This window comes from Thunnus maccoyii, chromosome 6 (genome assembly GCF_910596095.1).
Source record: "Thunnus maccoyii chromosome 6, fThuMac1.1, whole genome shotgun sequence".
NCBI classification, from domain to species: domain Eukaryota; kingdom Metazoa; phylum Chordata; class Actinopteri; order Scombriformes; family Scombridae; genus Thunnus; species Thunnus maccoyii.
The window spans coordinates 34876922-34894421 of record NC_056538.1 but is presented as its reverse complement, the minus strand read 5'-3'; the positions used below and the strand labels follow the sequence as shown (position 1 = coordinate 34894421).

Sequence of the window (17500 nt, the reverse complement as noted above, 5' to 3'; positions counted from 1 at the left end):
ATATTGGAGTATGATTCAATGAGCTTAATTGTTTCCTGTAGTGATGAGTGAGGCTTTTGTAGGAACAGCAATATATCATCCACATATAAACTGATCTTATGATGTATTTTGGGTATTTGGATTCCTTTTATGTAGATGTTCTGATGAATGGCTGCTGCTAAAGGTTCAAAGGTTGTGTGCGTGTGTGTGTGTGTGTATGTGTGTGTATGTGTGTGTATGTGTGTGTGCATGCATGTGTGTGTATGTGTGTGTGCGTGCGTGTGTGTGTGTGTGTGTGTGTGTGTGTGTGTGTGTGTGTGTGTTGTGTCTTTATCTCGGTACGACTGTCCATCAATACATAATTTGTCCACTGAGATTATTGCTTTTTTCCTTCCTTCATCCTGTTTTCAGATTTGAAATAGTTGTTTGTGTCTCTGTGGGATTTCTCTTGGATACTGGTCATTGAGTCTATAGTCCGTTACTTTTAGCTGCCTGCCTTGTCTGCACTATGTGAGAGATGTTCAATTTATGGAAATGTTCAATTTATGAGCTATATCTTTTCAAAAGAATGTGCTAATCAAAGCCTTGACGTGATGATTTAATCTACAGGGCCTCACTCTGGCCTCCAAGGTCTCATACAAGAGATGTTTTATGTTCATGGCGCCAGGATGGGAGATAAGATGGTAACCTTGGATGGGCAACAACAGCTGCCTGCATTATTTTCTAATGAGAGTTCATTCTGACATCAAGTGTCCCTGTTTCTCCCCTCCATGGCAGCGTGACCTGAGCAACTCTATAAGAAGTGATTGTAGTTTTTACTAACATGGCCCTTTGGACACTCTGCCTTAAAATGACCTGTCTGACCACAAGAGTGACACACTAAGAGGGCTTTGTTTCTAGGCTCAAGTTTAGCTGAATTTGAGGGGAAGGAACTATGTCTTGTGTTTCTGGCTCTAAAGTCACTCCCACCAATAGGCTTACCCAAAGGTGTGGGTGGGCGGGACTTGACTGGGAGGCACTCTTTTGATGGACTGTGGGCAGCCAGGAAAGCTTCAGCCAATTCTGCTGCTTCTTTGGAGGTCTTTGGGTTCCGTTCATTTATCCAGGTGCGAAGCTCAGGATTCAGGACTTTGAGGAACTGCTCCATGATAATGGTATCTCCAATTTGTTCCTTTGTCTTTTCTTTGGGAGCCATCCACTTGTCATACAAGTCCTTAAGGCAGACCTGCAGCTCTCTTGGTGTCTCCTCTTCTGTGTGACCTCAAACCATGAGGTCACACAGAGAGGGCCTACATGTAACCTGTGAGGCCTGACCACGAGGTGCGCCAAAAATGCTTCTTACAGACAATGGGAGTCCATTGCAAACTCCATTTCCAAGGATGCTTTGCGATTTTCACACCTCAGCAGGGAGCAGTCAACATACAGTCTCATTGGCGGAAACGCTCCTGCACAGCGGAGCGTCCTGATGACGCAGCCGTGACATCACCGCCCCTTTAAAAACTGAACATGTCCTGAAGCACACGCCTTTCCCATGTCACTGAGCTAGGGGTAACTTCTGTTCCTCTGTGAGTCAGCTGACTAAAGGGGGTACCCCACGCACGTGTTTTCCCCTCATCGAAGACTCCCCTCGCCGGACGAGATGAGACTTCGCCCGTGTTAACCCGAACACATTCCCGGATCCGAGAGAGACCGCTGCTGCAACCAGCGTCCTCAAATTCCCTCGAGACGGAAGAAACGCTTCTTCACCGAGTCGACTCTGCTGTTCTCTCCACCACGCAGCTGAGAGCCAGCTGCTGTGCTTTTCGCCGACCGTGCGAGAATGGCCACCGTCTGCATCCGAGCCCAGGACAAAGCCGGACATAACGACGGACTACACACAAACCCTGCTCGCTTTCTGAAGCGACCAAGTAAGAGGCATAAGTCTGGGCAGAGACAGTGTTAATTGTGTGTTCTTATCAGCATCAGTTGCTGTTGTTTAGCATTTAGCTTTTAGCTTTATTGCTATTGTTTGTTGTGTTGTTGATGGACCGCCGAGTCCATTTTTCCTGCTTTACTCTGAGGAGTATTTTAAGTTTGCTGCCTGTTTAGTTGTGTTCCCCACTCTAGACTGTTTTGTGTTTGTCCCGCTCGGGACTACCGCTGTGTTTGTGCCATCGTGAGTCAGGAAGTAAGTTGCTTTGTCGGTCAGAAACCAGACAACGTGCGTTACAGACTGCCGTCCGTACGCGCACTGTCTGTGGACAACGCTTCTCTCCCTCTCACGATCACTTTCTCTCCTTCTTCCTTCTCTCTTCTGACCAACACACACACACGCGCGCACACACACTGTACATAGCTGTTTGTGTTTTGTTTGGTAGGATTAGATTTTAGAATAGTTGTTTATTGAATGAAGCATTTGTTAACTTTGTTAATTTTGCTAAGTTTAATAAACACTGTTATATCTTTAAAGAGAAGTTCTTCTGTCATTATTGTGTGTAATATTGTGAAAAGTGGCTGATTGAAGGAGTCAGAGCTTGAATTCACCCTTCTTTGTTCACCCTTGAATGTTTATCTCTCAGATATTAACATTCTAGGTGAACTCCCATTTATGAGACTACCTTGTTTGGTTATTGGTCCCGGTTTCCGGGTGGTGCCCCGAATTCGTTAATTCATATTAATGTTCTATTAATTGTCATAATTAGTTAATTATCCTTAATAATTCATAATTATTGCAAACAATCAACTGTGTTCCTCACAGATCCAACTGTTGGTGCCCGAATTATTGATTAAGGTTAACAATATCTTATTTTCATAATTCATAATTATGATAATTATGAATTATTGCTAATAACCAAACGCACTACTGCCCGTCCCAACAGTTTTCTAGTTGCTGAAGATTTAACCTGTTATTTCCACACACAAATTATACTTGTCTGTAGCATATTTGGTAAAACAAATGTAAAAGTCAGATTCTGGCCCACATATGTTGTTTGTGGCTTTGCAGGTTAGTGGTAAACTGTTCACATGATTCCTGAGTGAGTTCAATAATCTGTGTGTTTTCACTGAGATGAGCTCTGAGCTGCTGGAAATCCTCACAGTGTTTGTTCAGTTCACAGCTCTGTACCAATATAAATACTGACTTTCTGATTTTCTCTGCAGGACTCCATGCTGAAGATAAACACCAACCAACAGGTAAAAAGAGAGAATATATCTCATCTGGTCTGGGAATGCCTCTGATCCCCCAGGAGGAGCTGGAGGACGTTACCCGCACCTCCATCAGGACAATGAATCCACTTTGGTTTATGACCAAATACCCTCAAAGCTAATAACTAATAAAATATGCTAATGTTAGCATTGAAAAGTGAAAAATCAAGATTTTGGAAACTCACAAATCACAATTTTATGTCATCACTGTCCGCTGTAGAGTTGCACATCACTAGTTTTTGTCTATAATATCTATAAAATGCAACGCATGGCATTGTGGGATTGTTTGCAGAAAGTAGTGCCTTCATGCCATGAACACCACTTTTTTGTTCCATTGTGGAACATCTGAGGGCTCTACATGTTGGATAAGGAAGGAAAATACCTGATAACTGCTCCAATATGTTTTATTTGATTATAGATCTCCAGCAGCGTCTGTCTGTCACAGAATAAAACACAAATAGACAATTTAAATCTGTTAATTACTGAAAGAACAGAACTGATGTAAAGGAGCAATAAAAACAGCTGCAGCCTGCAGAATATTTCATGTTTAAATAAAATATTGCTTATTTAGTTTGTGACAGTCTGACGTTGTTTTCAGGCTCAGGATGATTTTATAGGAGACGCAGCTGTGTGACGTCATATTTTCCTGAGAGAACTGAGACGAAGAAGAAAGGAGAAGCCTTTTGGCTCATGAAGAAAAATAATAAAGTTACAAGAGTGTTTTTATGATGGATTCATGATTCAGTAAATCTTATTTTATGAATAAATATGATCAGCTGCTGCTGGTGGCGTCATTCCTGCTCCACAGGTCGTTTTCTTGATCTGCTGTATTACAACAACAGCCCGACTGTTTACTGTCCCGTCAGATCAGCTGATTGATCAATAACCAATCATTAAACACATTGATCAAAGGAGTGTTTCCATCCACTGAAAAACTTCCACAGAGGATACACCTGTGGTTCCTCGCTCTAAGCTCCTCCAGGAGCCTCCTCGCTCCTCGTCTCCTCTGAGGAGCGTTTAAGGGTTTCGGGTCACAGCTGGAGGAAGGAGGAGCGAGGACGCGAGAAAGCATAAATTAGCCAAATGAAAAGCACCCACAGCTTTAGTCTTGCTTCTATATTTGGTCTCTTGTGTATTGTATCCCACAATCCTCTGTTTTCCTCCAGGTTCTCAGTGTGAAAGCACAGCCAAGGCTGACATCGGGCTGATGGTCAGTGTATCCGGGAGAATCAGCCCTGAAGACCATGAAAACATGAAGTCCTTTCTAACTAAGATAGTCAGCTACTTCGACATCGGCCCTGACAAAGTCCAGATCGGTAATATTTTCACTACTTCTACTATTCACACTACTGCTCCTGGTACTATTACTACTACTGTGTGTAAAAAGTACTCAAAATACTAAAATCTTTACATCAAAATGTAAAAAAGCAGCAAAATAGGACATGATAACAAGAGTAGTCAGGGGTATGTCTGATGTGAGGATGAAAGGAGCAGACCAGTGGTTTTACATGTTTAAGTAAAATAACTGTTATCTGCATACAGCCTCCGTTACTGCCAGTTATTTCCCAAAACATGCAGACATATTTTAGCTTTGTAATAACTTACAGAAATGAAATGTTCAGGAGATACACCTACCTTCAAATTCAGTGCTTCACCCACCGAAACACACATTCATAACTCATGGTAATTATGATTCAGCTTATAAAACAATCTTTTATCTGGACACTGTTTTCCATGGTGGAGATATACTGTACATTCCTTCTGTGTAGGTCCGTGTTGGATCAGTTAGCAGGACAGATGTTCTGACAACTTTGTCTCTCTACTAATACTCTGCTTTTATATGTTTCCAGATTAGCTGCCAGTGATAAAACTGTGAGCATTACAACGTTAAACAGTATTAAAAACTCACTTGAGTTCTGTGTGACAACATTTAGTTCACTGTAAGCAGTGCAGGTGGTGCCTGACTGACATGTTTTTATTGTAGGCAGGGGCGTCGCAGCCGTGGGTGTTACGGGTGTTGTGACACCCGCACTTTCACAGAAACATAATTCCATCCCTCCCACTTTTTCCTGAGGTAGTCATTGATGAAACGAAACTGAGGTTCCCATGCATGAAAAACCTATTGGTCTAGTTAGATTAATTGAAGAGCCATCCAGCCAATCACAGCCGTTTGACCAACCCACCAGGTCAGGGAAGAGTAAACAGTTGAAGTCCAGTAAAGTTACGTTTGTGCATTCAGCAACGGTGCTTCTGTTACTCGCTGCTGGCTGTGATAACAGATCAGAGAATAACAGATCAGAGGTATGAAACAGATATTTAACTAGTTAGTAATGTAGAATTTTCTTTTGTAACTTTGTCTTGTTATGTGATGTATCAGCTCAGCTAACATCATTGAACATAAATGAAATAGGCTAACTTATCCTAAATGTAAACCAGGTGGCAAATTTGGTTTTTAGTCACTTCTATTGTCGTTTTTAAATAGTCATAGACAAAGGTGAGCATTCATATTTAAGATGTGTAACATCTGTCTGTCTTATGGCAATGTGTTGCCTGCCTGAACTGACGCCTGCTGATACAAAACCTCCTGGACAACTTTTGGTATTTAATTTCCCAATTAAAGACAATTAAAGGTCCCCTTTGGATTCCTACTAAAAGAGACACTTTTTAAAACAATTGAAGACAGTTTAGGTTGTACTCGTCCATGGACTCAGAAATGACTCTTTACTGATACTGATTTGTTACCAGGGTTCAATTTGTTATGCATCTATAACCATATCCATTTCATTTTAATGGAAGTGTAAGTTTCCTTTAATTTCATGTCTATAAGGTATGTAAGGAAGTAGGATAAAGATGCTCTGTGATTATCTTAAGTATAATAAGGATAACTATGCTCCAGTACAGCAGTTCATACAAATAACTGGATGTAAGTAGTAAACTGCTATGAGACCCTAAATAAATTCTGCTGAGTTGTTACACTCATATGGTCTCAGTAATTATTTGATGGTAAGCTGAAGCAGTGGTTACAACTACAGTAGTAGAAGTTGTTTAAATGTGTGGTATTCATTTTGATTTGGCATGTTGAGACTGGTACAGGGCTCGAAGGCGGCGGGTTGCCGTGCTCATGTCCCACCTCTAGAACCCCCACACTTTCAAAATCGCTGCTCCAACCCTGATTGTAGGTGTCTGTGCTCGCTGCTGACCGTTCAGTAGCATCAACCTGCATACTAGACTCAACTCAACCCGACTGCTGACTACAAACTAAACTTTCTGAACTAAAATAACTACAAATAACTTTGTTGGCAAGATGAAACTACTCAAAGTTACAAAAACAAAAGAACGTTAAAACTGAAGTTGGCTTCTCATTAAAGTTAAACTCTTCTGCACAAACTGGACAAAAAGAAATAAAACGTTTATTTAAAAGTTGAAGTTTATACTAAGAGATGTGCACCGGCTTAAAAAGGTCCGACGAGGAACAACAAGGAGACGCTGCAGACGTCTTTCTGAGGACAACAGAAAGACAGAAAAAGCTTTAAAAAGAGCAAAGACAAACGGTGTCATCTGGTTGTGTCTGTTTGGGGAAGTTTTGGGATGAAGAATCGATTTTCACGCTGAAACTGAAGATCTGAAGACCTAAGATTGATTCAAACCCACTTTGAGGATTAATTTAAAGTTGAATTAATCACAAACTTCATTATTACCCAAAGACCTGAATGACTTGATAACACATATCACACATTCAACACATTACTCCAACATTCAGAGACAACACACATGTGCAATATAAATCAATCATTTCAATTCCTGGAATAAACAATACTTAATGTAGTTACACAATATAAATACAGATGCAGTCGTCACTGTCTATGTTACCTATTAACATAATACTCACTACTTTTAACTATCAAAATTAATTCTTCATACAAAAGGTTAAACATCCATTAGTTCAGCTTCAATAAAACACACATTTATTTAAACAAACCTACTTTTTAATGTTAACAAAACTCTATTTTATGACCACTGAATATTAATTCCTCACTTATCAAAAATATAAATGTCTAATACTTAGTAAATATGAGGTTAGAACAGCACAATAAAATAACTGCAGATACATAAACATACATACTGTTTGTTGTTCAAAAGTTCTACCTCTACTGACCACTGGAGGGTCGTATGATCACACTGTAATTTACAACATTTAACCTATAAATGAATAACTAAGTCAATTTATATCACACAGACTTCAGGGTTAGACTATAATATTGTGAAGCATCTCCAGATCAACAGTTTCCTGCTTACAAAATGATCATATCTTTACTTCACAGTTATTACAAACTTTGGCTTAAACACACTGGATATAATGAACTCAAATTGAGGAATGCAGCATAATTGATGGTTTTGTTCTGGCAAGTGTCCTTATCTTGAGATAGCAGCAGGTTGAGAAGGACAGACAGACGCTTCTTCATCAACTGTGTGTAATGTCTTTACTTAAAGTCCTTTTCAAGGAAGGTTCCTCTTGATGTTTCCTTGAATTTGGGTGAATCCATGAAGAAATGAACATTCCAAAGAGTGTTGTAAATCCGGATCTCAAGAGTTCAGAGAGAGACCCAGTTTGAGTCTGCAGGGTGTCAGTTAATACAAAAAACAACAAAACAAACAAACAAAAACTTGCTTCTATGCACTCTATGCATTGCCTTGGTGCACTGCCTGTTGGCATCTACGTCCTATAGGACTCAAACTTAAGCTTTATGGCACAGATCCTTGCTTGTGTTGTATCAGTCTCAGATGTACGTCGCTTTGGATAAAAGCGTCTGCTAAATGAAAAATATAATGTAATGTAGTTACACATCTTTACCTGGGAGGTGTAAAAGTCAGTTTATCTTGAGGGAAGTTCAAAAACAAAGTTGTCCATTTCCTGACACTCCTTATTTAAGAGGTTAGAAGTCAGTTTACCTTGAAAGGTTCCTGCCAGTAACACAAAGTCTTCTACATTCCTGAGGAGATAGCAAAGAGGACCATCTTGGACCCCTACGAGTCCTTTGGTCCCTCTATATGCAGATTAGTACAGGCATGAGTGTGTGTGAGACATGCGACGTGCGTAGATGAGTGTTGGGGTGATGATGACAACAAGATAATAACCACAATAATAGTAATAAACCAATGCATCTGTTCAAGAACACTCAGTGCAACTATTATTCTCATTCTCATTATTATCATTGTTATTCTCATTATCATTTAAAAACAAAAGCTGAGTCAGTTTTACACATTTCTGTGTTTCCTGCAGGTCTGGTTCAGAACAGTAGATACCCAGAGATTGAATGGCAGCTGAACACCCACCAGACCAAACAATCCCTGCTGGAGGCCATAAACCACCTGCCACAGAGAAGAGGAGACTCCTCAGGTGAATTAACAGCAGGCTGTCTGATCCACACCAGCTTTACACTGTGAGGGACTGAGGCAGAGACTCTGATTAGATCCAAATATATTTACTTTCTGTATTTAGGTCTGTCAGCGGTGGAAAGAGAAGCTGTTAGTGATCCGTATTTTATATCTTAAAGTATTTATAGTAGAATTTATTGTATATATTGAATATATATTTGTGAATGAAATTCACTCCCCTGACAGATCAAGAAAACTGTGTATCTGCTAACAAATAACATCTTCAGAACAGACTTCAGATAAAGTTACTAAACAGTATATTCATTCATACTGATTCCAGAAATAGTAGGTTTACAATAAAAATGAGATGAATGATGATGGTAATTTGTATTATTGTTGCTGTCATAATATTAAAGGAAAATTACAGTTGATTTGAACCTGATGTATTTCCTATAAATGTGGCCGTTGTGTCTCTATGTGTCAGGTTAACTTTGTTCTCTCAGCTGTTATAGAGATTCTGGTGATTCACAAACAGATGTTTATCACACACACAAAGATTTTTACATGAATCATTTCAAAAGTTTGTTTGTGAGTCGGAATGAAAGTAAACACAGAAACTAGCCGCCTGTAGCAGCATTATGGCTAACTGCATAGAGATCTATATCCAGGCAGCTTGCCCATGTATACCTGGCTGCTGCCTGCAGAGTGGGCCGGGGTTAATGTTTATTATACAACACGTGGTTCTGACCAAGCAATCTGATTGGTCAACTAGACATTTAAAATGCGCTCAAATCAGCATGACAGCACACCTAGCCGTGCTCAGATGAAAAGCCTCATCACTAAAAATATTACTCCGCCATTCATTACGCCGGGGACACACTGGATGCGTGAACCTCAGCAGTGCGTGTGCGTCGCTGGACTGCTGCGTCTCGCACGCTTGCAGCGTCCACACAGGAAGGAGATTCGAGGTCTCGCCTATTTTCTCCACGTGACGCGCGCGGTTCTCAGCAGAAATAGACAGGGAACACGATAGAAAGATAGGGCTGCCAGTGGCAGAAGCGCCGCAGCAGACACGCTTCCTGTGTGGACGCTGCAAGCGTGCGAGACGCAGCAGTTCAGCGACGCACACGCACCGCTCACGCCAGCGCCTCGTTCCTGACCGCATCACTGTCACGCCAACAATGACAGTAAAGTACCCTCGAGTGTAATATTGTTTAAATCCGAACCCACTGTGATTTGATTGGTTTGAGTGTGGAATGTGGGCGGGGTTAAAGAACACAGTCAATTCATAAATGAAAAGGACCTACTGGTATACGTTACTCAGGCAAATGTCATGAGGGGAACTGCTCCTCTGTAAACTCTCTGTTTCATATTTGAAACATAATGATCACTTTGAAGCATGAGTTGACCAGTTAAACATCCATAATATTCACCTCATAAAATGAGCAAGGTGTTGCTGCTCGTCTTCATGTGGTTCCAGTGATTTTTATCGCTTTGTGGCCGCAACGTAGGCTCGTTGTTACAAGACTATCGACAGTGGTGGAATATAACTAAAGTACATTTACTCAAGTACTGTACTCAAGTACATACTTTACTGGAGTATTTCTATTTTATACAACTTTATACTTCTTCTCCACTACAAGACAGCTATAGTTACTTCTTAGTTATAAATTACTTCTCAGATTACAATTTTTCAAACTCTTCCTGTCCAGTGAAAACTATGTATCTCCAAATTCTGTGATTCTTAATGTTTGTGATAAACTGAAGGATTAAGTGATCCTTTATGAGTTGAGAAAATTCTGATTCTACTTCTTAAGCTAAATAAAATATTATTTCATAGTGGTAGTTTATTAAATAGTTTATTGTACTCTTGGATTAGCTGGAAAATGCATTGTCACAAAGCAGAAAACAGGCTGTTTTTCTGAGCTCATGAAAAGTTGACTTTTTAGAGATACGTGGTTCTCACGGGACAGAGACGCTACAAACATATGATGATCTTATAGAATATGATGCATCGCTGTAGATGACACTACCCAACACTATATAAAGTAGATAAAATGATCACCTTAAACATCTACAACAGTAAAATGCAACACACACATGAATGCAGCAGTAATATTAAAAACATCATATATAGTAAAACACTGACAGGGACAATTGTTCTGCAGAATGAATACCTTTATTGTTCATACTTAAAGTAAATTTAGCTGATAACATTCACATACTTTTACTAAAGTAAGGTTTTATTTATTTTATGATGGGGTTGGGTAGTAGTCCTGGGTAAAGAAAGGTTTCTGGTCTTGACTTGAAGAGATGGGAGGATGCGTATGTCAGTGATCAGTGAAATGAGTTCCACAGTTCGGTGGCATAGAAGAGGGGGGCAGTTATGGAGGACATGAGTTATGATCATCAGATCTGTGCAGGCAGCAAGTAGAGGTGTGAACCGGTTGTAGACGTTTGTCTGGTGAGGGTGTTGCACAGGTGGAAGAAAGATCTTGACCGTCTTGTTGACTCAGAGGTTGCAGGATAGTGATGAAGGAGAGACAGCGGTGTTATCGACAGTCAGAGATGGTACCATGTTTCTATAGGTTTGTAAAAGGAACTATTTACATTTACAAGTGTGTAAATCAATGGAGAGGTGCGCTGTACCCCTGCGGCCCTGCTGGGCTCACAGGGAAGCAGGTGGCTGTGGTCCTTCCATGGAGGGACGCTGTCCATCAACATGTTTAAGTAGCTGTAACTGGTTCACAACACTGACTTCACAGTAGCAGCAGTGAAAATGTGCCGTTGTGCGACATGACTGCACGCACTTCACAATGATGAAATGTGAAAGTGAACAGAAGTGTCAACTTTTCTAAATAACTTCATTTGAACAATATCAAACCATTTTCTAATACATCCAAACTGATATCAGCAGTTACAAAACAAAGCTTTGCTATAAACTACATGAGATGGTTGCTTATGTCAACATTAATTAATGATGAATTAATTCACTCTGCAGTTAGATATGTAAACAGTGTTTATTTCTCTACATAACAAGACAGAAAAATCAACATCATGACTTATAATAATAAAAAACAAATGAAGTCATTCATTCTGAAAAACCTGAGTGACATCATTCTGCTTCAAAGATATTACAATGAAACATTCAGCTATGTATCAAATATTATTGAAAATGACTGCAGCTTATTTTTTACCCATGTTGTGTATTAAACGGTTTTTAATATGTTGTGCATCAAACACATTGCATCTCATTGATAGATTAAATAAATGTGTAAATCACGTTGTGCCCATGTGTCAGGTGTTCCTCTGCTCATCATTCTAAAACTAACAATATACAAATACATATTACAAAATGATTGACAGCTGGACTGAACTGACCTCTATATTTTAGATCACTAGCAGGATGTTTCAAATGATGTGGACAAACTGTTCTGTGATTGGAACATCTGCTGTTGCCATGAGAAACGCCCGATTTTTACAAACAAAGGTAACCAGTTAACAGGAAAACCAGTTGATTTGTAACACTGGATACAGATCTCTATGCAGTTCACCATAATGCTGCTACAGACGGACAGTTTCTGTGTTTACTATCGTTCAGACTCACTTCATGTGAGAATCCTGTTTATTTGGGAAGCTGTAGGAGTCTCAGCAGCTCACCCTGATCATCATTGATTTGTGTGATAAACGTCTGTTTGTGAATCACCAGAATCTCTAGAACAGCTGAGAGAACAGAGTTAACCTGACACATAGAGACACAATGCTCACATTTATAGCAAATACATCAGCTTCAAATAAACCAGAATTTTACTGTATAATAATGTTATTGTAAAAATCTTATGATCATTAATATTGTGATATAATATTATTGGTATAATGTTACATATCAAAGACTGCTGATGCTGTTATAGTCATTATAATAATTATAATAATACAATAACAGCATTAAAAATCATAATGATGTGAGCGTCTCACAATAGAGTTTGAAGCTCTGTGATTGGATGTTTCTGACTGAAATGCATCTTGGGAGTCGTAGTTAACTTCTCTCTTTCAGTTTTTATGTCTACAGGCTTCTAGCTTTGACTTTTTATCAAAGAACCAGATATTTTATTACACAGTTGTTGAAGTGAGGAACTGTCAGTCACCTCACAGTCTATGAGCAAAGTAATGGGACTTTATATCTGGAACAAGGGACACATGAAAGAAAGTCTCTGTACCTTTTAAAACCTCTTTATTCTGTCATACAGGAGATGATCTGGGCTACACCCTAGATAGGCTCTTTAAACCCACAGCAGGAATGCGTGCAGACTCCCAAAGAATTGCTGTCCTGATTACTGATGCAGAGTCCTCCTACGGCATAGACCCAGGCGCATATGACCTGAAAAACATCGGCATTGAGATCTACATTATTGGTGATTGATTTTCTCTCTGCAACTCTGAAACTACATTATTTTATAATGAAAGAATAACATGACATTAACATGAATTAAACATGATATTTTATCACAATGAAAATGTTAGCTAGCAAGACTCTTAAGATGTCTGTATGACTACATTTATATTTTATATCAGTTAATGTCTGACATTATTAAATCAAGTTTTTTAATCGTGGGCTGAAATGAATTAAACCACTTTGCTGCTCAATAGGAGGAAAGTCAAACTAAAAATGTGGTATGCTTTAGCAGTGAAATAAAGTTCATATGATTTTAACACTACATTTTTCTCTCAGCTGTAAACAAAGGTCAGCTGATTATCACCGCCTCAGATCCTGAAGAAACTCACATGTTCAGAGTCAGCGACTCCTCGTTCCTCCTGGACATCGTTGACAACGTCACCATCAACCTCTGTAACAGTGCCGTAGGTAGGCAAAGAGTCTGTTATCATCAAACAGCAATACATGTTAACACCACACTGATCCACTGCTGTCACAATCAATCTTAAGATATCAAGTTTTAAAAGCTGTTAAACATCACTTAAATGTTGGATTCTTACAGTTAGATATAAAGTTATTCTATTGCTTTTAATCTATTGCAAAAGAAAATGAGAATATTGTCAGACTCAGACAGTGGCGTTTTTATTATTTATTATTTATTATAGATAGGCTACATACCAGGAAAACTACAGTACTTGCTCTTGCTACTGATGTGTTTTTTTAACATGCATGGCTCCACAAAACACTTTTAACAACAAAGTGGCTTCTAGCAGGTCTTGTACTCATGTACAGAGGAAGAGAGAGAGAAAGTATGGAGCTTTTTCCCTATCTTTATTCAAGAGCGTTTATCAATTTGAGAGCATAATTTATTGATTTCATGTTCAAATGTTGTAATTTGTCCCTCAAAACCCTGCCCTCGCACTCTAATAGCCTCTGCTTGCGCTTAGATTTGCTCTGTTTCTGCTCAAACTGTGTGCTTGCACTCAAATATAATGTTGTTTGCAGAGATTTGCTGCTCCAGCTTCAGCTCTTCTCCTCACACTCAGGCTGCTTCTGCGCGCTCGTGGAACTTCTTCTCTCAGATTTCTCCTCTGTAGGTTGACTATGTGAATAAAATCACCTGAACATGTTTCAGCTTCTGTAAGACACAAACACAAAAGCGTTGTACTGTATTATATTGAATTTAATGACATTACTATCACAGCAAGCATTACTATCAGCTTGTAAAAACTGCAAGGTAACGTTACCGCTTTGCTCTTTCAGCTCTTTCTGCACAGCGTTAGCTTGGACGTGAAGTCCAGTAGCTAACAAATGATTGTCAAGCTAACAGTCCAACAGCATCTTTCTTTTGTTCAGTTATTGCTACATTTGACATGAGCCACAAACCAGACGGCTCTGTGCCAATAAACATATTCAGATTATTACTCACCGTATGTTTACTGTAAGGTAGGTCAGCAGGGAGCAGATCGGGTGTGTTCCCTCATCTCACCAGCGTACACCTGTAGGGTGGGCGGGCGGAGAGCCTTTTCCATTTCTTTATAGAAAACACTCCGTTGGCATGAGGGAGCCCCTGAGGATTGACTCACTGTCACTGTCTCAGAGCGTGGGAATCCCCTTTAACTGCGGTACCATTTTTTACTTTGATTTTCGGTGTGATTTTGAATCCAGCCCTCAGTGGATTGACGATTCTGGTTTCCACTGACTGTTACGTCATTTTGTTCTCAACAAATTAAACAATGTACATCAGTAAAGAAGATCAAGATCTGATGTGTGATTTAAGTGTTCCCTTAATTTTTTTGAGCAGTGTATATATATATATATATATATATATGAGGCCTGTCTTTTGATGATTTTGATGAAGATGAAAATGAGCCATAATCATATAAAAACTTATATATAGTAACGCTACACCACCTCCATGACCAGTTATTCTGGGCTGAAGAAGGAGTAACCTGCTGGTGAGCAATCAACAAGTCGGACATTGTCACCATCAGACAGCCAAATGTCGGTTATCAGAAAAAAGTCAAGACTATTAGAAACAATGAGGTCATTACAAATAAAAGATTTGCAGAATAATGACCTGACATTGTGTAAAACAAAGCTAATGTGTCCTGATTGATTAACAGCAGCCACCAGAGGCAGCAGTGAATGTAGGAAAGATTATTCCTGTTGACAGGTTGATGAGGAAGGTATCAATCAATCAATCAATCAATTTTTATTTATATAGCGCCATATCACAACAGAAGTCATCTCAAGGCACTTTTCACATAGAGCATGTCAAGACCGTACTCTTTAATTTACAGAGACCCAACAATTCCCCCATGAGCAGCACTTGGCGACAGCGGTAAGGAAAAACTCCCCTTTAACGGGTAGAAACCTCAAGCAGACCCCTGCTGACGTTTGAAGAGAATATAAATGATTTCTGGGAATGTTACAGAGGAGAAAGTGTTCAAAATTTACATTACAAGAGACTCAAATTTTAAGCTCATAAAATATGTGAATTTCTCACATGTGAAATGATGTTGGTCCAGTGGAAACCATGTATCTCCAGATGTATTGATCTGTACTTTTTCAAATCAATGTAAGCATCAAGTGTTCTTTATGAATGGAGATGGAGGAGGAACTATATTAGATTATCTGAACAATGCAGCATCACAATTATTACATTATCATTAAAAGTTGATGTTTTTGTGACAGTGACAGAATGTGATAAATGTGATTTTTAAGTAAAAATTCCAAACAATGTCTTGTTTAAGGTTCTCAAATGTGAATATTTGCTATTTTTGCTCGTCTTAACATTTTAGTAAACTGAGTATTTTGTGGTTTTGGACTGCTGGTCGGCCGACATCACTTGGGCCATTTTTACTGTTTTCTGAAGTTTTACAGGCCAAATGATTACTTGAGAAAATTTGATTTATGTGGGAGTTAAAGGACATATCCTGATCAAAGATAACTCCCAGATTCCTTACGGTGGTGCTGGAGGCCAGGGTAATGCCATCCAGAGTAGCTTTATCATTAGATAATGTGTTTCTAAGGTGTTTAGGGCCAAGCACAATAACTTCAGTTTTATCTGAGTTTAGTAGTAGAAAACTGCAGGTCATCCAGGTCTTTATGTCGTTAAGGCATGCTTGGAGTTTAACTGGTTGGTTTCATCAGGCTTCACTGATAAATATAATTGGGTGTCATCTGCATAGCAATGAAAATTTATGGAGTGTTTCCTAATAATATTACCTAAAGGAAGCATATACAAGGTGAATAGAATTGGTCCAAGTACAGAACCTTGTGGAACTCCTTGTCTAACTTTTGCCTTCACGGAGGATTCATCATTAACATGTACAAACTGAATTAAATGTTCCAGTCTCTGCAAAAGGATTTGATGGTCGATTGTGTCGAATGCGGCACTAAGATCTAACAGGACAAGTATAGAGACAAATCCTTTGTCTGATGCAGTTAGGAGGTCATTAGTGACTTTCACCAGTGCTGTCTCTGTGCTATGATGCCTCTAAATCCTGACTGAAAATCCTCAAATAAACTATTGTTATGTAGAAAGTCACATAACTGATTAGAGACTGCTTTCTCAAGGATCTTGGATAGAAATGGAAGGTTAGATATAGGTCTATAATTGGCTAAAACACCTGAATCAAGAGTAGGCTTTTTAAGAAGAGGTTTAATTACAGCTACTTTAAAGGACTGTGGTACATAGCCTGTTACTAAAGACAGATTGATCATATCTAGTAAAGAAGTGCTCACTAAGGGTAAGGCTTCCTTAAGCAGCCTAGTTGGGATGGGGTCTAAGAGACAGGTTGATGGTTTAGATGAACAGATCATTGAAGTTAGTTCAGACAAGTCTACTGGAGAAAAACAGTCCAAATATATGTCAGGATTTACAGCTGTTTCTAAGGTTCCTGTGTTTGGGGAGAGAACGGTGCCTGTTGAGGGCAGGAGGTGGTTAATTTTGTCTCTAATAGTTAGAATTTTATCATTAAAGAAGCTCATAAAGTCGTTACTACTGAGAGCTATAGGAATACATGGATCAGTAGAGTTATGACTCTTTGTCAGCCAAAGTGCTGAAAAGGAACCTAGGGCAGTTTTTATTCTCTTCTATTAATGCTGAGTAATAGGCGGCTCTGGCATTACAGAGGGCCTTCCTATATGTTTTAACACTATCTTGCCAGACTAAGTGAGAATCTTCTACTTTGGTGGAACGCCAAATCCTTTCATATTTTCACGATGTTTGCTTTAATTTGCGGGTTTGGGAGTTATACCATGGAGCTAACCTCTTATGTTTTATTATCTTCCTTTTTAAGGGGGTGATGGAGTTGGGTGTTTGTCTTAGTGAGCCTGCAGCTCTATCAATAAGATTATCAGTTTGGGAGGAACTAAAGTTAACATAAGAGTCCTCTGTAGTATTGAGACATGGCAGTGAATTCAGTACTGATGGAATTGCTTCCTTAAATTTATCTACAACACTATCAGAGAGACATCTAGTGAGGACATTTTTGTCTAATGGTGTGTAATCCAGTAATAGGA

At 39.2% G+C, this 17500-nt stretch overlaps 1 protein-coding gene and 1 long non-coding RNA gene across 2 annotated transcripts in view; one reads left to right on the top strand and one right to left on the bottom strand.

Annotated features, from left to right (window-relative positions):
• LOC121899481 (collagen alpha-1(XII) chain-like) overlaps window positions 1-14107 on the top strand; it is a 15756-nt gene extending 1649 nt beyond the window's left edge. The window contains exons 2-7 of the mRNA XM_042415335.1: window positions 3118-3150; window positions 4329-4478; window positions 8444-8560; window positions 12786-12950; window positions 13268-13399; window positions 13976-14107. Of these exons, the coding sequence (XP_042271269.1) occupies window positions 3118-3150; window positions 4329-4478; window positions 8444-8560; window positions 12786-12950; window positions 13268-13399; window positions 13976-14067 (689 nt within the window). The 3' untranslated portion in view covers window positions 14068-14107. The remainder of the gene's footprint in view (window positions 1-3117; window positions 3151-4328; window positions 4479-8443; window positions 8561-12785; window positions 12951-13267; window positions 13400-13975) is intronic.
• LOC121899483 lies at window positions 11564-14752 on the bottom strand. Its single transcript, XR_006096726.1, has 4 exons — window positions 14400-14752; window positions 14011-14108; window positions 13321-13382; window positions 11564-12916 (listed from the first exon to the last, which is right to left on the bottom strand). It is a non-coding gene; the product is annotated as an uncharacterized LOC121899483 (long non-coding RNA).
• Between the last annotated feature and the right edge of the window lie 2748 nt (window positions 14753-17500).